The following is a 20809-nucleotide window of genomic DNA, read 5'->3' on the forward strand; positions in this document are numbered from 1 at the left end:
ACCAAATTTGGTTTTGTCAAATGGAATGTAAATTCAAACAGAAGTAGGAGATTGTGTTTTTCCTATACCCTGTTCAGCTCAGCTACAAGAAAACTTGACTTAGTCAAAATAAGGTCCGCTGTATTAGGAAAGCTTGAAGCTGACATGATTATTTATTATCCCCTGTATGATAAAGCATGAGTATCAACCAAGTCAAATGAAAACTGAATATGAAGAGCAGCCATAATTAGTTTACATTAACTTCATCTTGTAACTGTAACAATACTTTAAAATAATTGCTTAAAACCTGTGTGTAAGTAGATAATTCAAGAAGTTGCTTCTTTTTTTGTCTACATCTGTACCATTTGTAAAAATTCTTGAAATAAAAATTTTCTTTGATTAATAAATGCACATGTGAATTTTAAAAAAAATTAACAAGTTTGGGCAGTGATGTTATGAAAACAATGCTTGAAAAAAAAGTTTGTTTTTTTTAAAAAAGGAAAAATGTTAAAATGCAATTCATATTTTTTTTCAAATAGCACCTTCAACCACAAAGAACAAATGTGTAAACTATATATAATAAAAGTACATCAATGAAAAAAAAACTTAAAAAGGATCTATAAATTAACCTTTTTACAATGTACTCATTGTAAAATATGAACATTTTAATCTGAAAAATAATTATGCTGTAGTTACGTGAGAATTGTAAATAATCCCAGAATATGAGGCGTAGAATAATATCTCTGACATTACCAGTACGAAAAACATACAACCTGACAATTCAATAGTACAATAACAATTTTTCTCAACCTGTCCCCTCTCTCACTCTACTACATAAACAACTAAAACAACAGATCATCAGCTTAAATGTTAATCTGACATTTACAGAGGTACTTGATATGTTTATCAAAATATGTTTTTCTTTTTAAAGAAATTAACAGGCTTTCATTAGATAATATTAATCTTGTACAGTACATGTACACATGTTTTCATCTTGGTTCTTGAGAAAATTTAAATATAGCAATTCAAGAAGACATACAAAAATAGGTGTACTTATATAATTCACAAGTGTAGACCTTAATATAAAGTGGTAAAATGTGCACAAAATAATTTAACATTTCTTGACTCAATACTCCATACCATGTAAATCAACAGAAGAGACTCGCATTCGCTTCACTTTGGCCCTATGATTTTTGAACCACAGTTGTACATTTTTGGCTTCCAACTTGGGAAACTTTTGGCGATACTCTGACTTGTTCAGTTCTTCACAGTATTTGTCTATCATATATGATGATGGATGGGTATCTTCTGCAAACCACTTCTCTAGCTTGGGTATCTCGGACATGGGATCTATGAAGACTCGTGTTCTGCGCTTGCGGTGAGAGGAACTGAGGCTGTCTGACTTGATGTGGTGATCGGTAGGAGATTCATCACTAGACATGGCTTGTGAGTTCTGCTGTTGCTGATACCTCGTTGTTTGCTGTAGAAAATGACTGTTCATGGGAAAATAAGTCATGGCCAAGGGATGAGGAAAATGGGGAATGTGAAGTGGTTGGTGTAATCCTGCTGCACTGTGTTGCAGTCGTGAAAGAGTACTTGTGTTGTAACTGCCCATGTGTGCCTCCCTTATTGGGGCACCATCTTTCGTTTCATGACTAGATTCTGACCCTGCGTAGGATTGGCTGTCGTCTATATCCGACTCCATTTCATCATCATCAGATCCTGAGTTGAATACCTCCGAATTGCCATTGCTTGAGCGTCTGGAGTGATTTGGATAATCCTGTGAAGACCTCTGTCTCTCAGTATTGTACCTGTTAACTGAGTCTGCCTTGCCATTAGAGTTTTCTTTCTCCTGTTCATCATCTGAGACACTCTTTCGCTTTCTGTTATTGTTAGCTGTGTCCAGTATTTCCTTCTTTCCTTGACTAGATTTATTAGAATTTGACAAGTCACAAGGTTCCCTGGGTTCATCATCATCATCATGGCTATTTTTATACTGGCCATATTGATGAGGCAGAATATACACAGCATTTCTGTTTGGCAGATACGGTGCATCTCCCACCTCTGGAGTCTTTTCATCATCAGATATTGAAGCACTCTCTTTTTTAACTGAGATTCCATGCCCCTCATTGCTTTTGTCATCATCAGACTTGTCCATTTCTGCATCAGAGCTTTTTGATGATTCAATTCTTAATTTCTCAACATCAGGCTTACTTGCAATATCTACTTCACCTTCTTTCTTTAAAAGGTTCATCCTTGCTCTTTGACCTGCCTTGGAGAGATCACATGGTTCTTTCAGAGCATCTCCTAAAATATCATGGGAACTATAAATACCCTGGAACGGATAAGGTAACATGTACGGAAGGCCCCTGGTGCTCATAAAACAACCATTATCTGGAGCATTAGTACTCTCTTCTGTAACCTCATCACCTTCAAAGGATGTGTCACCATCAAAGCATTTTGAAGCCCTCCTATGTGCAGCTCTTGCATTTTTAAACCAGTAAATGATATTGGTGAGATCTAGAGGTCTTCGTCCTTTCCTGGAATCTAATGAATTCAGTTCCTCAAGGTATTTTATCATCACCTCTCTAGGGGGGTGCTGGTTTTCAGAAAACCATTTTTGCAAGCGGGGAATTTCATGCTCTGGGTCAAAAGAGGTTCTCATTCTTGTTTTACCATGCAGAGGGGCATGGCTTGTTAAAAAGCTCTGCGGTTCCCTAGGAGGGGGGGAGGGGTTCTTTTCTGGTGTAGAGGCATTTGAATGCCTGGCCTCCTCGCTGTGCTTCTGCAAGTCTTGGTACCATTTATCAAATGACTTTCTGATTTCTGGAGGAAGATGCGAAAAGCTGTCCCCTTTACTTAAAGATGCCAGCAGATCCTACAAAAAAGAAATTGGAAAAAATGAGGAAAAAGTCATCAAAATATTCATTTTAAATTTTTAGATACATGTAGGTACCTGAATATCCAAGTTTTAAGATTTGCTTTTCACACTGTAAATTGCACATTAAATAAAGTTTTTGACACTCCCCCTTTTGCCTTCAATAATGTTTTGTTTTTTATCTTCTTGGACTTTGTGTATGAAATTGAACATTTTTTTCATTTTCCCTGCACTAGTTTGTCACATAGTTTGTGTTAACATATACAACAATTTTACTGGTCACCAAATTCTCTCTGTCATAAAAGATAACTATAGACACTGCTCAAATCTCTGGTAAGAAAAATGACCATGAGGCTTACTAAATGTCAGTAAAAGATACTTCACTATTAATACTCATCAGTAAGTAACCGATACTTGACTATAAATGCTGATCAGTAACAGCTAATTGACTATAAATGCTACTGTGAAACACATACTTGACTTTAAATATAGAAAAAAAGCAAATACTTCACTATAAATGCTGATTAACTGCTGTTTGCAAAGATTCTTTGCATGATTATCTGTCATTTGATGCCTGTGATTATATATCAAGTTTTCTTTTACCACTGTCAATTATTTGTAATTACATACTACCAATAAATAGGCAGAGCCTTCTCTTCTTCACCACAAAAAGATTTTTTAAAGACAATCTTATTAACAGGTTCATTTAGTTAAATAAAATGAAATTTCCATCTTAACACCCTAAACATCACTTTATCCAAGTCTAATCTTATTTAATATACCTAGCTGGACATCTGAGAATGACATTCAACAACCCCATATATCATTATTCTATCTTTAAAAGACACTGTTCGCTATCATTCAGGGGAACTGCATCTTTCACAATGATCAGATACCTTAACATTCATTTTTTTATGTGGCTTGCCTTATTTCACAGGTGAGGAGAAGGGGAAACATTAGTTAATCAAATAAAAGATCAGCAGAAAAACCTGTCATCCATCTCACATAAACGGCTTTGCCTGATTTTTTCCACTGTATTTTAGCTGTCGGTGTTATTAATCGGTGATGCTTTTTAAGGACAAGAGTCTGATAAAAATTCTCTCCAAGCTGACAATATTTCATTTTATTTATCAAAGTCTTAAATCTAGGTTTTAGTTCATGTTCACTGCTTTCTGAAAACTTCCCTCACCTCATAAGCTGAATATTTTTTTTGAGAAAAGAATGTTTTTGATATAATCTTGAGAAACAACACATTTAGATTTAAGGATATGCTAATTAGAAAGCTTGATATCTTTATTTCCTATAAATGTATTAACCTGAATGAGACGTGTACATTCAGTCAGATAGAGTCAGTGGTGCAGGGTATTTTAAAGGCCTCAAATGTCAATGTTACAAAGATTCCTTACAATTGATCATATATGTCTATGAGCCACAATAATTTCTATTCTCCTCTTTTCATTTTTTGAAGATTAAAAACTGCAACAACTACCAACTATTTTCCAATGTCGTGTACAAACTAGTTCAATCATAAGCAAACTTACATATAATGAGTACATCAAGTACATTATAACAACTTCAGATTTTATCATTTTGCACATCACTAAGTTCAATGAGACTAATTTATAGTACTATATAAAAAAAAGAAATTGGTTTAACAGATCCTTTTGTACACTGTGTGTATTTATAACATTCAGAAAGATATCATGAAATCAACTTACTTTTTCAATGGGACAACCTGAACTCATCAGAATGCCTTGAGATTGAGTCAAGAGCAGCTGGAGTAATTTCCCTTTGATTTCATCTGTGGAACTGAGTTTGGCTGTGCTGTAATGAAGGAAAGAGAGAGTGGCACGAAAATGAAAGCAGATCCCACACTGTATTTCTCATGTAGATTACACCTCCTTGTATAAGAACACAACTTTCACACATAAGTTGAAATACAAATAAACATTAAAAAGAAATTACACTGACTGATTTGAAATAAAATAAAAACACATTCAGGTCATACAATAGTTGCCTTTGCTTCTCTTTAATACATACTTGTGTATTTTTGATTAAAACAAAACTGATAAAAATGACACTTAAAAAATTGCTCTGATTATTTTTTTTTCTTTTCGAAATTTTAAAGTGGCTGTGTGTTAAGATAATGCAGTGTGCATTTCCTCCACAAAATCTTTATCTCTTCATGTATCTACAAAATGTTTACATAATGTAACTCAATTTTTTTTCTCTCTCTTTATTTTCCTCGTGTGCATATATCACACATCAAAAATTGTGTACATAGTGTATATATCTACCACATACACAATTTTAAAGAATTTAATTTAATCATGTTATATAGATATGTGTACTGCCTGGTATTTTCCACATATTACATTGTAAGCACATGCACTCTTTATGCTCCAGTGAAAAAGATAACACTACAACTTTTATTAGGCTTTTAATCTCCCTATGCCATCAGATTTACACTTTTGGTTCAAAATTATATGGCTGATTGTAATCAAATATAATTCAAATGAATAAAGTACATTTTGTATTCTCACTCAACTTTTTACCTCTCCTTGGAAAACCACTCTCATCTTTATTTTTATAACAACTGTTGAAAATATAAATTTTACAGAGGCTGAAGTTTCTCCTCAGTCAATTTTTTTACAGCCCACTTACTGCTTAATAAATAATAATACATGATCATTTTGTAGCATCTACCTTAGGGCTGATCCACACTAGATTAATCCAGATCAACCTGGATTTATTTAATCCACATCATGTCCACACTATAATTCCTAATGAGGGTTAACGAAACCAAACATACTTGACGAAATAATGTGAAATAATGATACCATAATTTATTCTGGATAATGTAGTTCATGCTTGTGAGTTAAGTTTACCCCATTGTAGACACAATGTGAGTCAGTCCAAGTTTACCTGAGTTAATCAAGATAAACTTTCTTGTGTGGACCTTCCCTTGGTTTTGAAGTATTTCCCTCAAAGATTTATTTACCTGCAGAGTCGAATTCGAAGTTTAGCTGTCTGGGTCAAGTCGCCTAAGATGTCCTCTACAGTGGACTTGTTGTCATCTGTAATGGACTCAAAATTCAGGGGCTTCCAGTTCTTGATTTGAATAGCACCTATATTGAATAAAAAGATAGTTATCATAGGGTTGTGACATATTCAAGCTAACCTGTTCACCATCGTTCACCCCTAACCAGCTGACTTGTTTTTTTTCTCCAAATTTGAAGATATGTATTCTTTCTTATCATTAAATTTTCATATCATTTCAGTTAAAAATATTACATGTAACTACAGTTTCATGTTTATTTTACCTTTTGCATTCATTGCCTCATTTGCATTGTAACCAAGTTTGATGAGTGCTGTGCGTACAAGTTCTGAAAACAGGGTAGTACAAGGCAGTATAGCATATGTGTCCAGCTCTACGCTGTAAGTGGCAGTATTCTCTGGTTCAAAGGTCAAAGGTCCACTTGTTTGTTCAATGACACAATGGATTGGTAAAGATTTCACTCCTATAAAGAAAAAAATTGTCCTCTACTGATCAAAAAGGAAAACTTTCTTCCATTATCACAAGTATACCTGTGTATGGTTCCAGCGACTAAAAATTTAAAAATATTTTAAGGTTTCAGGTCTCTTTAAAATCTCTGTATCATTTAAATGTTATTACTCAGCAATGCAGTAAATCAAAGAGATTTTAATAATATAAATTTCAGAGCATGTTTAAAATAAAACTTAGGAAATATCAAGATACAATTTTTAATTCCCTCTTCTTGAATGAGATTTTTGAGTTTTCTTGTACGTTTTTTTGAGTAGAAAACTCAGTTTCTCACTTATTACAACATTTCCTCAGTCAACAAGTACACAGGTTCTAAAATCTTCACTTACACATTCTGTTTTAAGAAATATCAAAACAGATAGTAAATCCTTTGGTCTGGTGCAAATTAATCCTATGATCGTAATTTCAAACATTTTGAGCTTATTTACTCTCTCTGTGTGTCATGCATTTATAAATTTAAAGTCGTCATTCAAAGAAGTCGGACAAAGATCATCCTTATAAGCACAGAGGAAATTATCTTAAATCCGTCCCGAGATTTTTCAATTTAACTGAAAAGGGTAAATCCTCTTTAAAACCTCTAAAAATTTAAAATCCAGTTTTATTACAAAAGCAAATAAATTTAGGTCCTTATCCCTTATAAAATACTAAGGCTGTTCTACCTCCCTGAAACTTCCAGCATAATCTCCAAATAGGATAAGCCGTGGCAGAGAACCTAGTAAATTCCTGTACATACAAATAATGAAATAATTCCAAAAATTTCAGATCCCAGCCTCAGAGAAAAGATTTGGTACAAACTGATCTTTATCTCTTTGTGAATTTCTACAGTTCTCACTTAAAAAAAAAAAAAAACGGATCAGTGAGAGACGATGTTTAAATTTCCATAGACTGCATATTAGGGAACAACAAACACTTAGAATACTTTGATAAACAAAAAAGATGCTATTAAACATGTATCACCATGATCACAACTTGTAATTTATTCAGCAGATGTCACCCACCATTCAGGATACTTCTTGAGCTAAAGAAAAGTTTGTCTAAAACTCCACAACACTGAAAATTCAATAATTTAATAAATCCCTAATGCCTGTACATTATTCAAAGTTATTGGATCTGATTATTCAAATTTCCAAAAACGAACATGAAACATATGGTGGTGATTTTTTTAATACATGGATAATTTCCAAAGAAAAAGATATATAAATCTCATTCAAGTAGCTTATGCAATTCAAGTTACTTACACCAGAAAAAAATCTATTTTTGTAGATCCATTAATCAGATTTTCCATCAGCCAATGGTGTCTGCAAGTTATACACAATATACAGAGCTTATCCAATTTATTTCATCATTTCTAATGCAGTGTTAAATCAGAGACTAAGAGTGAATTACAGAGTCATTGTAATTACTTTTGTGGAGTGATGAACCACATCACCTTTTCACTGATTACATTTAATCAGCTTTGTTTAAGCTGAAGTGATGACAGATGGTCCTGGTCCTAATCCGCCAAGAGACACAAATCTATATCACCTTGTCACCATCACCGACTAAAAGCCTGCTGGTCATTAATACCGTAAGGTTGTCAGGTACCCGGTCAATCCACTGTCAGCTATCCTGCATTTACTTATCCATTAGGTACAAATACCAACATACATTAACTGAAATTGCTGATTTGTCTGTTTCATAAATCATGTTTATACAACAATAACACAATATCCCTAGATTAACTGGAATCTCTTTAACTAATTTTGAAAAAGTTCATTTTTTCATTTTATATTTTTAGAAATAAAAAAATCTCAAAATATAATCATAAAAATTCATAGATTTGAAATCCACCTCACAAGTACACCATAATAAACACACAATGCCTAAAAGTCCAGAAGTTTATGGAAACTAAAAATTAAGGTGGCAATAAGAGAAAAGCATCATCAGCCTGATTAGGGGATAGATTTTACTACACTTTATCCCATGGAGCAAAAACCACCTTGAACTTTTAAGATGACAGCTTAGAAAGAAAAAGAAAATGAAGAAGAAAAAGGAATTAATACAAAGCGGATTATGCCCAGCCTTTTTGGGTTTGTGCTCAGTGCAAAAGGAAAAAGAGATCTGTCTAATTCCTTTTTAACACTTCATACTTTCCATGGAAGGACTTATGTAAAGCGATAAGGCAGATGCATGGTCGTTTAATCCGGCTATCCTCAGATTCATCCTCTTATGAGCCAGCTGCTTTTGTGTCAGATTTGAATTAAAAGAAAAAAGCGGAAAATAACAATCTCTTCTCTTTATGCCTCTCATTGTCAATGCTGGATCTGAGGATTTTAATTCCATGACAGCCATGTGATAGATTGCTGCTGCTGAAGAGCCCAATGCTTCTTAATCTGCGGATTTATGCAAATATCATAGATTCTTGCCCTGTTTTTTTTTTTTAATCGCTACATTCCAAACAGTTGTATGACAACTGCAAATCACTGATAAAAGATGAGGGTGTATTTATTCTCTTCATCATTAGGTACTTTTTACATATATTTTATACATGTACCAAAGTGAATGGGTTTGCAAAGGCAGATGTAAAATATTTAGTATACTTTCTCAATTAAAGAGAATAAAAAAACATAAACACGCAAAAGAAAAAGCAACTAGCTAATCAGAAACTTGTTTCTTGTGCTCAACACCCCCACCCCCCTTTTCCTCTTTAAAAAGAAAAAAATCAATGCTGCATTACGTGTTGTTAAAATTAGATAAGGGAGATAACACAATGTTCCAGTGGCCTAAGCTACTTCCTTGAATATCTACACACTTGAAGCCAGGCAGGATTAATAATACATATAGCTAATAATAGATATTTCCTCATCTGTTTTAAATAAAATTATTTGAGTTACACAACATTTTGAGCCAGACAGATCTTACAGAAGAAAGGACTGGCTACTTACAATATTTCTCTGATGGATGTGATTACTGTAATTTTTAAGCAGTGGGTGTCTTCATTAAACTTGAGCTGGATATCTTTGAATTTCAAGAAACTGTCAAAAGTCAGAATCTTATCACCAGTAATTAACAGCCAAGTTAAATCTCTCAATTACTTCAGGGGGGAAAAATAAAGATCTCATACAAGAACTTGTTGATGAAGTTGGTAACATAACACAAATTCAAATAATCGTAAGACCATTGATAAAAAGAAAATTTTGAATTATGGTAAAGCTTACATTAAGATTATTAAAATGATACTGCATGTGAACAGATCAAGAGAATGTTTTGATTAATTTCTAAATAACTGGTATAAAACTTTAAAGAATCACATGTTGATATCAAAGAAACACATTTAGCTCGAGATTAAAACATACTAATACAACATCTTGAATACTTTTGTATCCGGCTTTAGCAATCACATTTTCTTCAAAGATACTGCCAAATATATTCCAGTATTATCTGCATTAAAAGCAAATCTTGTAGAAGTTTGCAGCTGTCCTGAATTTACCTATCAGTTGTACCTTAATTCTTCTAATTCCAGAGATTACACAAACTCGTAATATTGTTTTACACTTCACCATCCAATGTAACATGGCGGTCTGATGATCTTTACTTCTTATATAATGTACTCATTTCTCTGAAGAGTGAATGAGTTGTATGGTTTCACCAAGTATTTTCCACTCTTTTCAAAAATATTTATTCTAAATAATAATAATTAAGGAAGAAAAACACACAAAAGAATTATGTTTGCACTGGAAAAGGTTAACAGATCTAAATTTTGTGAAACAAGTACCATGCCCAAAAGGCTATTAGTCTTTTTACCATATCACTTTCCCTGGAAGCAATACTGAATCCCAATAATTTTGACAGATTATACTGTTACATCAACAAAGTTTTTAAAAAAATTTAGTACATCTGAATTTCTTTATAAGCATTAATATGAAGTTTTAGCAGATACAATGATAACCTCCAAAAATTAAATTAGATATTTATATCCAGTTTCTTAGACTGCATCATTTAATCAATATATGTATCAGAAAAAGGCAAATGGCATGATTTTTTTCTTCCTCTAAAGGTTTTTTTTTTTCTAATTTAATCAGAATAAAATGTTACAGGTAATACAAAGTTTGATATTCTGCTCTACAACACAAAGACTAACAAATTTTGTAGGTTATATATCATAATCATCATAATCTTATAATCCAACATAATCTTACATAAAAACTCAGTCCATCTGATGCAAAAGCATATTTTATGCACTGAATATTCAAAAACAAGAATTATAAATAAAATTTCCAACCATCATATTTGTTCTCCTCATACATTGGATTCTAAAAAAGTTATGAACATACTTGTGTTTAGCACCTTTAGTTCTCTTAATGGATACCAAAAGTTTCTCAGTATAAATACTGTTCTCAGATTACTTAAATGTTTCATTTGTGTCAATCCATGGTATACTGTGACCTTTAGCATGGGAAGTACAAAGTTGTAAGGAGTTATTAATGTGAGAAGTTGGTTTCATCACAAATTACTCCATCCAACCATGATAAATGTTTTTACATTTACAGTTATATTCCAGAAGACAAACACTGGCCATCTTAGCATCATTCTAACAAAGGAATTACATGGCTAAGGAACTGTTTAAATTATTGTTAAGCATCAGAGGAATAAAAGATTAATTACGAAGTTCGACAAGACGTAGCAGCTAAATTCATTTATTTCCTTGTATGTGATATTTTATAGTACATTTTGTTGTGTTAACATGAAAACCAATTTCAATCTCCTACACCTGAATGATATTATAAAATATCTGTGATAAAATTTCCTAAAAAATTTCTACTTTTGTCGCCTTGTCTATTCATGTCCAATCGATGTATTTAAATTATGATTGCTGCACATCTTTACTATTTAAAAAAAATTGTGGATCAGACAGCATAGTGCAGAGATGTGTCGTAGGGCCCAAATTTATAAAACACTTACTCATCATGTTTGAAATCAAGTTAATATGTATGTCTTCCTATGAATTATATTCCTATGCAATACAATGTATATGGTTGAGCAAATGTTGACCTTTGACCTAAACCAATGATATGACCAAATGTAATGTCTTTATCCCGCTTAGCAAATACATGTAATAAAAAGTTAAATCTCAGAAACACTTGAAAACATCATACATTAAAAGTTTCCAGAAAATTACTGAAAATGTCATATGTGATATCAATGATATAGTAATTCTATAATGGATTAGTGACAATTGACAATTTTATTGATATATAAAGAACAGTTTACTTCTAATTTCACAAGAATATCATCTTGAACATTTTTCTATAAATGCTGGAGAGTTTTCTCTCTCTCTTTCTTTCTCTTCCCCTCTCTCTCTGTAAAACCTGAGGTATTAACTAAATGGAAAATTCAGGTCGTGGGATTAGAGACAAGAGTGGAAGAATAGAAGATATGTAAACATATAAAGGATAGACACTTAATCCAGGGTCGATTTAATCCTCGGGATTGAATGCCCTGCACACACAAAATCCTAATTTAGACAGTCTTTTCATGATCAGGGTTTAGGAAACGTTTGTTGATTGTGATGTCTTCATCTTCTGTACTTGAACTTAATCTCCAAACACAGGATATCGTAAATAAAGCCGCTTATATTTTTTTTAATCAAAATTTTATTTAAAAATCTGTCTGTCTCCCCTTTCCACAACAGAAAGATTTGTGATTGAATGTTTGATCCAAAAAAGGAAAAGACTATTTCAAATTGAAAAAAAAAATGGACAGAGGCAAACTCGGCTTTTTACACAGAGAACTGTGAATCTTAAATACACTCTTTATTTAAAAAAAAATTGTCATAAAGCCAATATTTTTATATCCTAAATGCTCACCGGAGACAGACATATTTACACTACAATGCCAGATTCTGTCGACACTGTAACAATTGTTTATCAATAGCCAAAGTTATGTTTATTTAACAACATGGGATAAACTTCCTCATTGTACAGAGAAGAAATACAAAATCCACAATGTTCAAATCCAATGAAAGACAGAAAGGATATGTGTTTGCTGACAGAGGCCATAATTATATGTTGACTCTATAAGTGTTACAGTTTAATCTCAAATCCATCAAAAGTTAAAGCTAGCCACACAATAATTCATTTTATGCCCCTTACAACAAAATCAATGTAATTACACTTTAATGTCCTTGGAAGTCAACAATAATTTTCTTTTTATTTTCATTTTTTTAATGAAAAACCCCTTGGAGTGACAGAGAGTATTTTTATAAAAATAAAAATCAATTCAGTATCTTCTTATAATCAGCATTAACAGAATGACTGCCCAAATCAACACAGACATTTCCTCTCCTCCTTCACCCAAAATGATTTCTAGTTATAATAGATCCTTCTAGGAGTGATCAAACAGTTTCAAATAAAGGCTAAAAAGACAGAAGGGATCTTCTTGTAATTGGGGAGGAAGATGACGTTACGGGAAATCATACCTAGGAACTTGTCTGATAAAATACTATTTGAATACAGTAATAATCTCACAATTTTCTCCATTCAAACCACTGATTTATCCACGCTATTGTATGGGTAGTAATACAGGAGAGCAAGGGCAAAAATCAGAGACAAGGCTTTAGACCCTGGATGTCATTTAATTGATCAGACTTAGAGGATTAGGAAATCTTGGACCAAGATGCCTGCTTCATCTCCCCCAATTAAGGAAGTCTTAAGATTATCCCTGCATATGTAAGATAAGATCACCAGGCTAAATTGAACATAAATCCCCATTTTATCTGCCTCTAACAACTGTAATATCCTACGAAAATTACATTTCTCATCCATTGCTTATTCAGTAGAATGAAAAGGTTGGGATTATGAGTAATAAATAATTGATGACAGTTTCCTTTTACTGCAAAAAGTTTCAGGAAGGGTCATAGGCATTACCTGTGGACTAAAAAATCTAATGATAAAATCATTCTGAATGTCTTCAAAAGTTACTGTGTCGCTAATATGTAGTAACAAACGGATAAAGATCTGTGCCAACTCATAAATTTTTCATACTGCTAATTCACATCATTCATTAAAATGTAAAATCACTTCTCAAGAATAGAAAGATGTCATTGGAAATAATAATTGAAACCTCATTAATGTCCATCATAATAATATTTCCACCAATCACAAAATTCAAACTAGATTTCCTAGTAAGAAAATTATGCATGCTTCAAGGAGCATTACAGCTGTAGATTTTAACATTTTTTTTTAATTACAAAATATCAGACTTTATTAGACCTAAATGGACAGCCGCCTGCTGTGAGAAAATTTGCTAATCTTTTTGGTCAACATCCAATACCCTAATCTCTTGCCTAACTAACCCACAATGGAAGGATAATCCTTAAAAGTGAAATTTGTTATTTTAAGAGATTAACCATTTAAGAGCAGTTAACAGGCTGTTTGTATTTGAAATAATCATATTTAATCTGGCTGTCCTTTTCTAAAGTTAAGTAGATTACGTGCTTTTGCTCATTGGAAGAAATTTACTGAAAACATTTTAGAAGAATTTATAGTCATCACACTTTAAAGTTTCTGACTTTACAATTATATACTAATATCTCTCATAGATGTAGTATTCCTCACAAAAAAATAATTCTTTAATATAAAATTAATACAACGAAACCAAAACTACTTGTATATTTTCATCCATTGGATTGACTTTATGCTCATTTAATTTAATATGGGTATATGGATCATTTACCAGGATGTTCCTTTATCAGTAACTTTTCAAACTAAGTAGGAAATTCAAAACTTTAAAAAAGAAAACTCAGGAAAATTGCAAACATTAACAGAGTTCCAGATGACAAAAAAAACTAAACTTTTAAGAAACATATACTGGTACTTCTTTTTCAAACTTTATTTTAACTTCCTTTAAAACTACTTCTACACCATTTTAGCTTGTTTTGCTATTACTTTTTGATTTTTTTTTCTAACAAAATAAAGTTCACAAAAACTTATATTTGAAAATTTCCCCCCTAATTACAATCTTGTTATGATTAATGAATAAAGATTTATAAGTTAATTGATGTTCAGATGGTATTTGTCACAAAGTTATTCATGTGTTGTGCATTAGAAAGTGCAAATGAAAAATAATTTTTTTCAGGAATTAATTTCAACAGGAATTGAAAAACTTTAATAGATACTGTATATATCAACACTAAATGCAATGACTTTTGCTCATGAATTCTTCAATAATCGTAAACTTATCTGCAACAAACAATATTCAGAATTGATTTCAGGTTTCCTTTTCACATGTTTAAAGCTTTTACAATTTCATGACCATACATATCTGCGAGCTGAAGTTGAATCTCACAAATATTTCTTGCACATGCATTAAATTGGTTAATTATTACGTGTTGCATTTTAAGTCTTATAAAATGTATGTACATTATAAGATAAAAGATGCAAAAATCAGAAATAGGATTTTAGTGCAATATGTAAGTATTTTTCCTTGGATAAAAATTTTCTTCACTGTCTTTCTTATTTCAAGTTTTAAAAAAATGTTGCCCTTCCCTGGTACTTCATTACATTAATATTCATACCTGCAAACATTATATGAAACACCCTTTTTGTTTTGGTTTTGTTAATGTTTATTTTCTTCATGATGTACTAAGCATATTGAATAACATAAATTGTTGCTCTCCATTTTTGCAAACTGAATCATATTTATCATATTAAAAAAGCAAAATAAAAGTAAGTTATTTGGTTGGAAAAACTTACCCCCCCCCCCCCAAAAAAAATAAAAATAAATAAATAAAATAACTAAAATACCATACCAGTAGCACCGGCTGTGGTTAGCCCCTGGCCAGGGGAATTGGAACTGCTCCTCTTTTTGATTTTCTGCTCCATCTGAATTTGTGAAGGAATTTCCTCTGTGGGTGCAACCTGTGGAATCTGGGAAAGAGAGAATAATGTTTGATCAAAGACCAGTGCAGGGTATGAGGCACGTTTCATCGGAGTGGTGATCTAGTGTGATCCATATAATCAAAACAAGAGAGAGTTTATATTGGTCTCCACATAATTTGATAATATGTGAATTAATAAAGGTATCCAATCGATTTGTTAACTCTTCCCCACTAGTGTAGCTTAAATCCGAATTTATTATTTTACTTGCTAATTGAAATCTTTTAAGATAGCATGTCTATCATTGATAACTCCTCCCATATTCATGGGTATGAGAAATGTTTAGATCATACTCATACATTTAGAGATGAGATCAATAGAAACAAATATCACAAACATCCTTCACAATTTTTTCTCCAATATTATATTCAATTCAAAATTCAAATGATTTTTTATTTAATTTACACTCTAAGGCTAAATACATAAATATTGTTTTTATTTATTTACTGTAACTCATTATTTTTAAACAATCTATAAACACTGTTTAGTGAAACTGCATGTCCATTTACAAATCCGAATGCTTAAAGTCAATGTTAAAAATAAGAAATCTATATTTAAAAAAATATTTGTATTTACAAAGACTCTGGTTAAACACTCTAAAGCACTTTTCATACTTTTTTTACCTAAGAAAGGAAGTATAACAATTAATAGTTAAATTAACGTATTTAGCTAAAAAAAACATCACAGCTAGGTTACATGCTGTCAAAAATTTTTTATGAAAATACAGTAATGGGCACGAACAGTCAAAATAATAAGTATTTAAAATTAAGTATTAAGATATTTGACAGATAATGGTAAAATATTTAAATTTTGATAAGTTTTAACACTTTTTAAGATGATTCACAAAATTTTTAAAAAGAAGTATACAAAGCATGAAAAATTTTAAACATTAAATTCACAATCATGAATAATAATATCTCCAATGTACACAAAAGACCATATTTTTTAATACTTATAAAACTATAAACTAATTTCATTGCATGAACTTCGCACTCACTGTCCACAGACAATTAGATGGGAGACAATGAACCTCTTACCTCATTTGTATTGACAGCTGTCGGGGTGTTTGCAGCCACCCATGCTTCTGCGAAGGTTTCCATTGCAGCATGGAAATCCATCTTACTGATTCGAAAGTTCAACCGAAGATTTTAAACTCATGAAAACGCCTGAGTACGGAACAATATGTTAAAGACTAAGGAGGGCGGATTAACGCGAACAGACGGCATGAGGAAAACTTGGGAAATGTTTGGATGAAAAAATGATAAAGAGTTTCTAAAAGTCACCATGCATCAAAACCGAATGGTTCGATGATAAAGATACAGCGACACACCCGGTCTTTGCGCGCCTAACATTTCAATAACAACCAAATCCCTATCCCTGGCCAGTTAAAGACATCTCGTTTATCCCTAAGAGGATTAGCAGGCCTTTTTACGAACAATAATAATAACTCCGCAGAACTATCTTTTTATATTTATCAAGACATACTTAAAATAAAGAGGATTCTTTTTGATATTTGAAAGAATCATATGAGGAAAAGTCAATTAAATATTGTGTAAAATAATGAAATAGTTTTATTTACAAAGTATAACTGACAGCGTATGGATATTTGCTAAGGCAATAAGCCGGAAAAGCTTTGAGATATGTATTTTCAATAAAACGTTTAACCATATGAGATTCTCACTTTCACAATTAAGCTTCAAAGTGAGTTTGATGTCAATAAAATTCCCGAAATGATAAGAGAAGACGTTTGTTAATTTATGGGAATTTCTGCTTCTACTAGATGCAGGCATTCATAATTACTACATTTAAAAAATCGTAGAAAACTTCCAAAGTAGAATATTTCAAAACCGACACACATATTGTACATGGTATACTTGATTGTTAACAACAAAACATGGCGGCCAGAACTCTTGTTGTCGTGTTGGCAGTAATAACAATTTGCAGTTCTGCAAAATACAAGCAAGGAGAAAAGGTGAAATACTCTATACATAAGATTTAAAGTGATTGTGATGGTTATGTTAAGATAAGTATTGAGATGAAACAAGCTGAACAAGAAATATGAACTTGCATCCTTTTTATTACGTTCGAATTTTCTCTATGCTCTTTTACAGCTCTTGTATCAGCAGTGCTAGAATTCAGAAGTCATTTATTTTTGACAGACTGAAGGGCTATCGAATTGTTATTTTTTGCTATGTTTTATTCCTTTAAATGATAAGTATTATATATGACAGTGCGACCGCTTAGGACAAGCGCAGTTGTTTAGATTATCAGGTACAGTACAATCACTGCATTAAGTTACGTAGTTTGATCAATTGAATAACCTAAATTGCTTTTTTAGTTACTTGAGGTAGCTCTATTTAGCTATTTTAATGCGAATTTTCTTAAGTTTGCTTTTTATATAAAATACACAAAAAATTGCAAGTATTTGACTACTAATATATGTACCATGAAGTTTTAGAAAAGCAACCCAGAGCAAAGATAGTTTAAACATTGCTGCTTTTGAAAAGTATGATTACTTCACATTATGCTGAATTTTTACCAATGGATTATCATCTTATTTCATTCATGGGTATCAAGTCAACTGGTAACCTGACCAACTTGAAACCAACAAATCTTGAACCCAATACATCAACTCATAACCAAAAGCAAAGTCTACTTGTACCTAAAGACTCCGGTAAAGAAATGACTCTTGATTTTTGAGGTGAGAATCAAGACGTACCCTGCCTTTTGTCTGGTTATGGGTTAAGACTGTATCAATTATATCGATGCTTATCGATGTTCAAGAATGTATCGAAAATCTAACTTCCAATAGGTATCGGGCCGGCAGATTTTCTTATAATTCTGTGAAAAAGTTGGGAATTTCAGTCAGCAAAGGTTATATTTTCACTGTTTTGAATTAAAATTGATCATTAATGATAGAATCATTAAGGAGATAGCACATCTTAGATAAATATTAAAAAATACATATTAGACAACTTTCTTTAACATGTTGATTTTACACTGACTAGTGTAATTTATAATGACAGTGAGACAAGAACTTCGAAATGGGTTATAAAACAATTTGTTTTTATAAAATTCATGCATTAATTGGTTTGTAAGACTTTTTTGATAGACTTATTAAAGAATCCAATATATTGCATATCACATCATCAAATATTGTATCGTATCGAATTATTTTGCTCAGTACACAGCCCTATTATGGGTCAACTCTATCCTTTCAACTTGTTTTATTTTAACTATCTGAATTTTTATATTCATGATGTACATATAAACTAACATACTACTGTTTATACAAAATGAATCCTGTAAAATAGTTCTTACTAGTAATATCATGTTCTGCATTTAATTATTAATTATTGTTTGTCAGGGGGTTCACAGGTATGTGAAAGTCAGTAAACATATCGGGTCTCAATAGCTCAGTGGTTAGAGTGCTGGCACAGTACACCAGAGGCCCTGGGTTCAAGCCCCGCGACTTGGCCACAAGTTGGCCAGGTTACGAGTTGACCAGAAACCCATTCAAAAAGTATCTGTTTTGTCACAAATTAACTGTTGTATATAGTCCCAAAACCTTCAGAACTTTAATCGCAATTGCTCTGAAGGAGACATCTTGAAAAGTGATTTTTTCATGAATTAATTGTTTTCAGATCAGTTCAAATTCAGTTGGAAATCTATCACTGCATCAAAGTTCTTTTTCATACAGTCATGCTGAATAAAATGCTTTTTAGGTAATTCAAGCTATATAGGTAAATGTAGTGATTGACTGGATCTGATTATTACTTTTTCTCGCATAATCACCAGTGTGAGATTGACTTGTCCGGTGTGAGACAGCAGTGTGAGATTTTTCTGTCTTACACTGTGTATTACTACGCCGCGAACGATAACGTAAACATTCCGTCTTTATATAAAGAAATTGTAACAATGTTAAAAAAATATTACATATACTTAAAATGTTGTCATTTAACTTATTAAGATAAACTTATTTTCATTCAAAATATTGTCGTATTTTCACTTTTTAAATGGCACTATTTTTAGATCGCGGAAGGATTCTTCTTGAATGAATGTGTACGCTATCGGATAGATAAGTTTTTTTATTCCCAGTTTTTATCTATCTAATTAATTTACATGGACTGAAATTCATTTTATCAGTTTACACTATGTGTAAACCATTTTCAGGTACGCTCTCTCCGATGGTGTATTTAGATTTTTAATTAGATGGAAAATTAAAAGAATATATTTTTAGCCCTATTATGGCAACGTCATTGAAGGCCGTTATTTTGGATAAAATAATGCGAGAAAAATAATCATTCATTACATACTCGTGTGGGAATAGTGAAATTCCACCTCGGGGCCAAGTTTCACGGTCTAGGACTCGGCAAAGCCTCGTCCTAGACCGTGAATCTTGTCCCCTTGGTGGAATTTCACTATCCCACACTCGTAGTAATGAATGATTCTATTAATACCATCCAAAGCCTTTAAAAAGGCTGGGACCAATCATCTAAATAGGATAGTATGTTGATGGTGCGACTGTTGAGGTGAGCCCAGTTGTGTATAATCTGGATACCTATTCACTTGTAACTTAGATCCGCCTCTCAAATCGTATGAGAAGACTGTGATGTCACATGACATTATATATTAGTTGCAATTCCAGAATGAAGTCTAAAAAAGGCATATATACTGTATACACTGGCCTATAAGTCGGTTTTTTGGGAGTTAAACTTTGGTCCAAAACTCTTTATCCGACTTGTACGCGAGTTATGAAAAGATGAGTATTTTAGTGAGTCAATCCCTCTAATTTAAGCTTAATAAATACAACCGACTTATAGGCAAGTATATACGGTAGTAACCAAAGAGTGTCTAATCTTATACATGTATCTCTCTTCCATTTCCATCATAAAAAGGTAAGTCTGCGATAATCCCTTTTGAGAAAAAAACATTAAAACATCTGCTTCAACAGCTGTACAGTCATGTTGCTTCCTAATGTAAATAGAGTTCTGATTGAATCTATTATATACTTTTACATTTTTAAAAATTAAACTGCTTAAAATGTTGGTAACTTGGTTAGACCATATGATCAAATCAGATAAAGTTTTGTAGGGACTGAATACTAACAGGCAGTATAAATTAAATTCCAAGAAAAATTCCTCCCGTCTGCTCACTTTAAAATTGGTGTAAATGATCAGAGGCCCAAGTAATTTTGAGTAAAGAAAAATAGGTCAATTTTGGAATTGATTTCAGCATATCATAAGATTGGAAGTATACCACATTTGAGAAGAAACTTCGGTAGTAATGTAGATTGATTATTGAATAGAAAGTGTAATTTTAAATCATTTGATTTATTAATATTGGGTACCCTATATCAGTAAAGCAATCTAAAGGCCTGTGCATAAGTGCAACAACTTTTGGTAAGCAAGTTTTTCTATAAACCCTACAGTTTATGAGAATGATTCCCTTTGAATTATAGGATCATCTCCT

At 32.2% G+C, this 20809-nt stretch overlaps 2 protein-coding genes across 2 annotated transcripts in view; one reads left to right on the forward strand and one right to left on the reverse strand.

The window, feature by feature from the left end:
- Positions 1-499: 499 nt before the first annotated feature.
- LOC133191233 (uncharacterized) lies at positions 500-16764 on the reverse strand. Its single transcript, XM_061326987.1, has 6 exons — positions 16375-16764; positions 15211-15328; positions 6181-6378; positions 5859-5985; positions 4576-4681; positions 500-2857 (listed from the first exon to the last, which is right to left on the reverse strand). Exons 1-6 carry the CDS (start codon positions 16453-16455, stop codon positions 1106-1108), a joined length of 2382 nt encoding a protein of 793 aa, XP_061182971.1. The 5' UTR covers positions 16456-16764; the 3' UTR covers positions 500-1105.
- A 378-nt stretch (positions 16765-17142) lies between these two features.
- Positions 17143-20809, forward strand: part of LOC133191235 (transmembrane 9 superfamily member 1-like) — a 63544-nt gene continuing 59877 nt past the window's right edge. The window contains exon 1 of the mRNA XM_061326989.1: positions 17143-17309. Coding sequence (XP_061182973.1) covers positions 17232-17309 — 78 coding nt within the window. The 5' untranslated portion in view covers positions 17143-17231. The remainder of the gene's footprint in view (positions 17310-20809) is intronic.

This window comes from Saccostrea echinata, unplaced genomic scaffold (assembly GCF_033153115.1).
Source record: "Saccostrea echinata isolate AGI-Se365-2 ecotype Australia unplaced genomic scaffold, CSIRO_AGI_Sech_v1 ptg000023l, whole genome shotgun sequence".
Lineage (NCBI taxonomy): Eukaryota > Metazoa > Mollusca > Bivalvia > Ostreida > Ostreidae > Saccostrea > Saccostrea echinata.

Bases quoted from the DNA above. Each gene is read 5' to 3' on its own strand.
- LOC133191233 (XM_061326987.1), bottom strand. From the start codon at position 16,455: ATGGATTTCCATGCTGCAATGGAAACCTTCGCAGAAGCATGGGTGGCT. The intron at 6,379-15,210 runs GTATGGTATTTT...TTTTCTTTATAG, and splicing joins AACCACAGCCGGTGCTACTG to GAGTGAAATCTTTACCAATC. The intron at 4,682-5,858 runs GTAAATAAATCT...CCTTCATTACAG, and splicing joins CTTCGAATTCGACTCTGCAG to CACAGCCAAACTCAGTTCCA.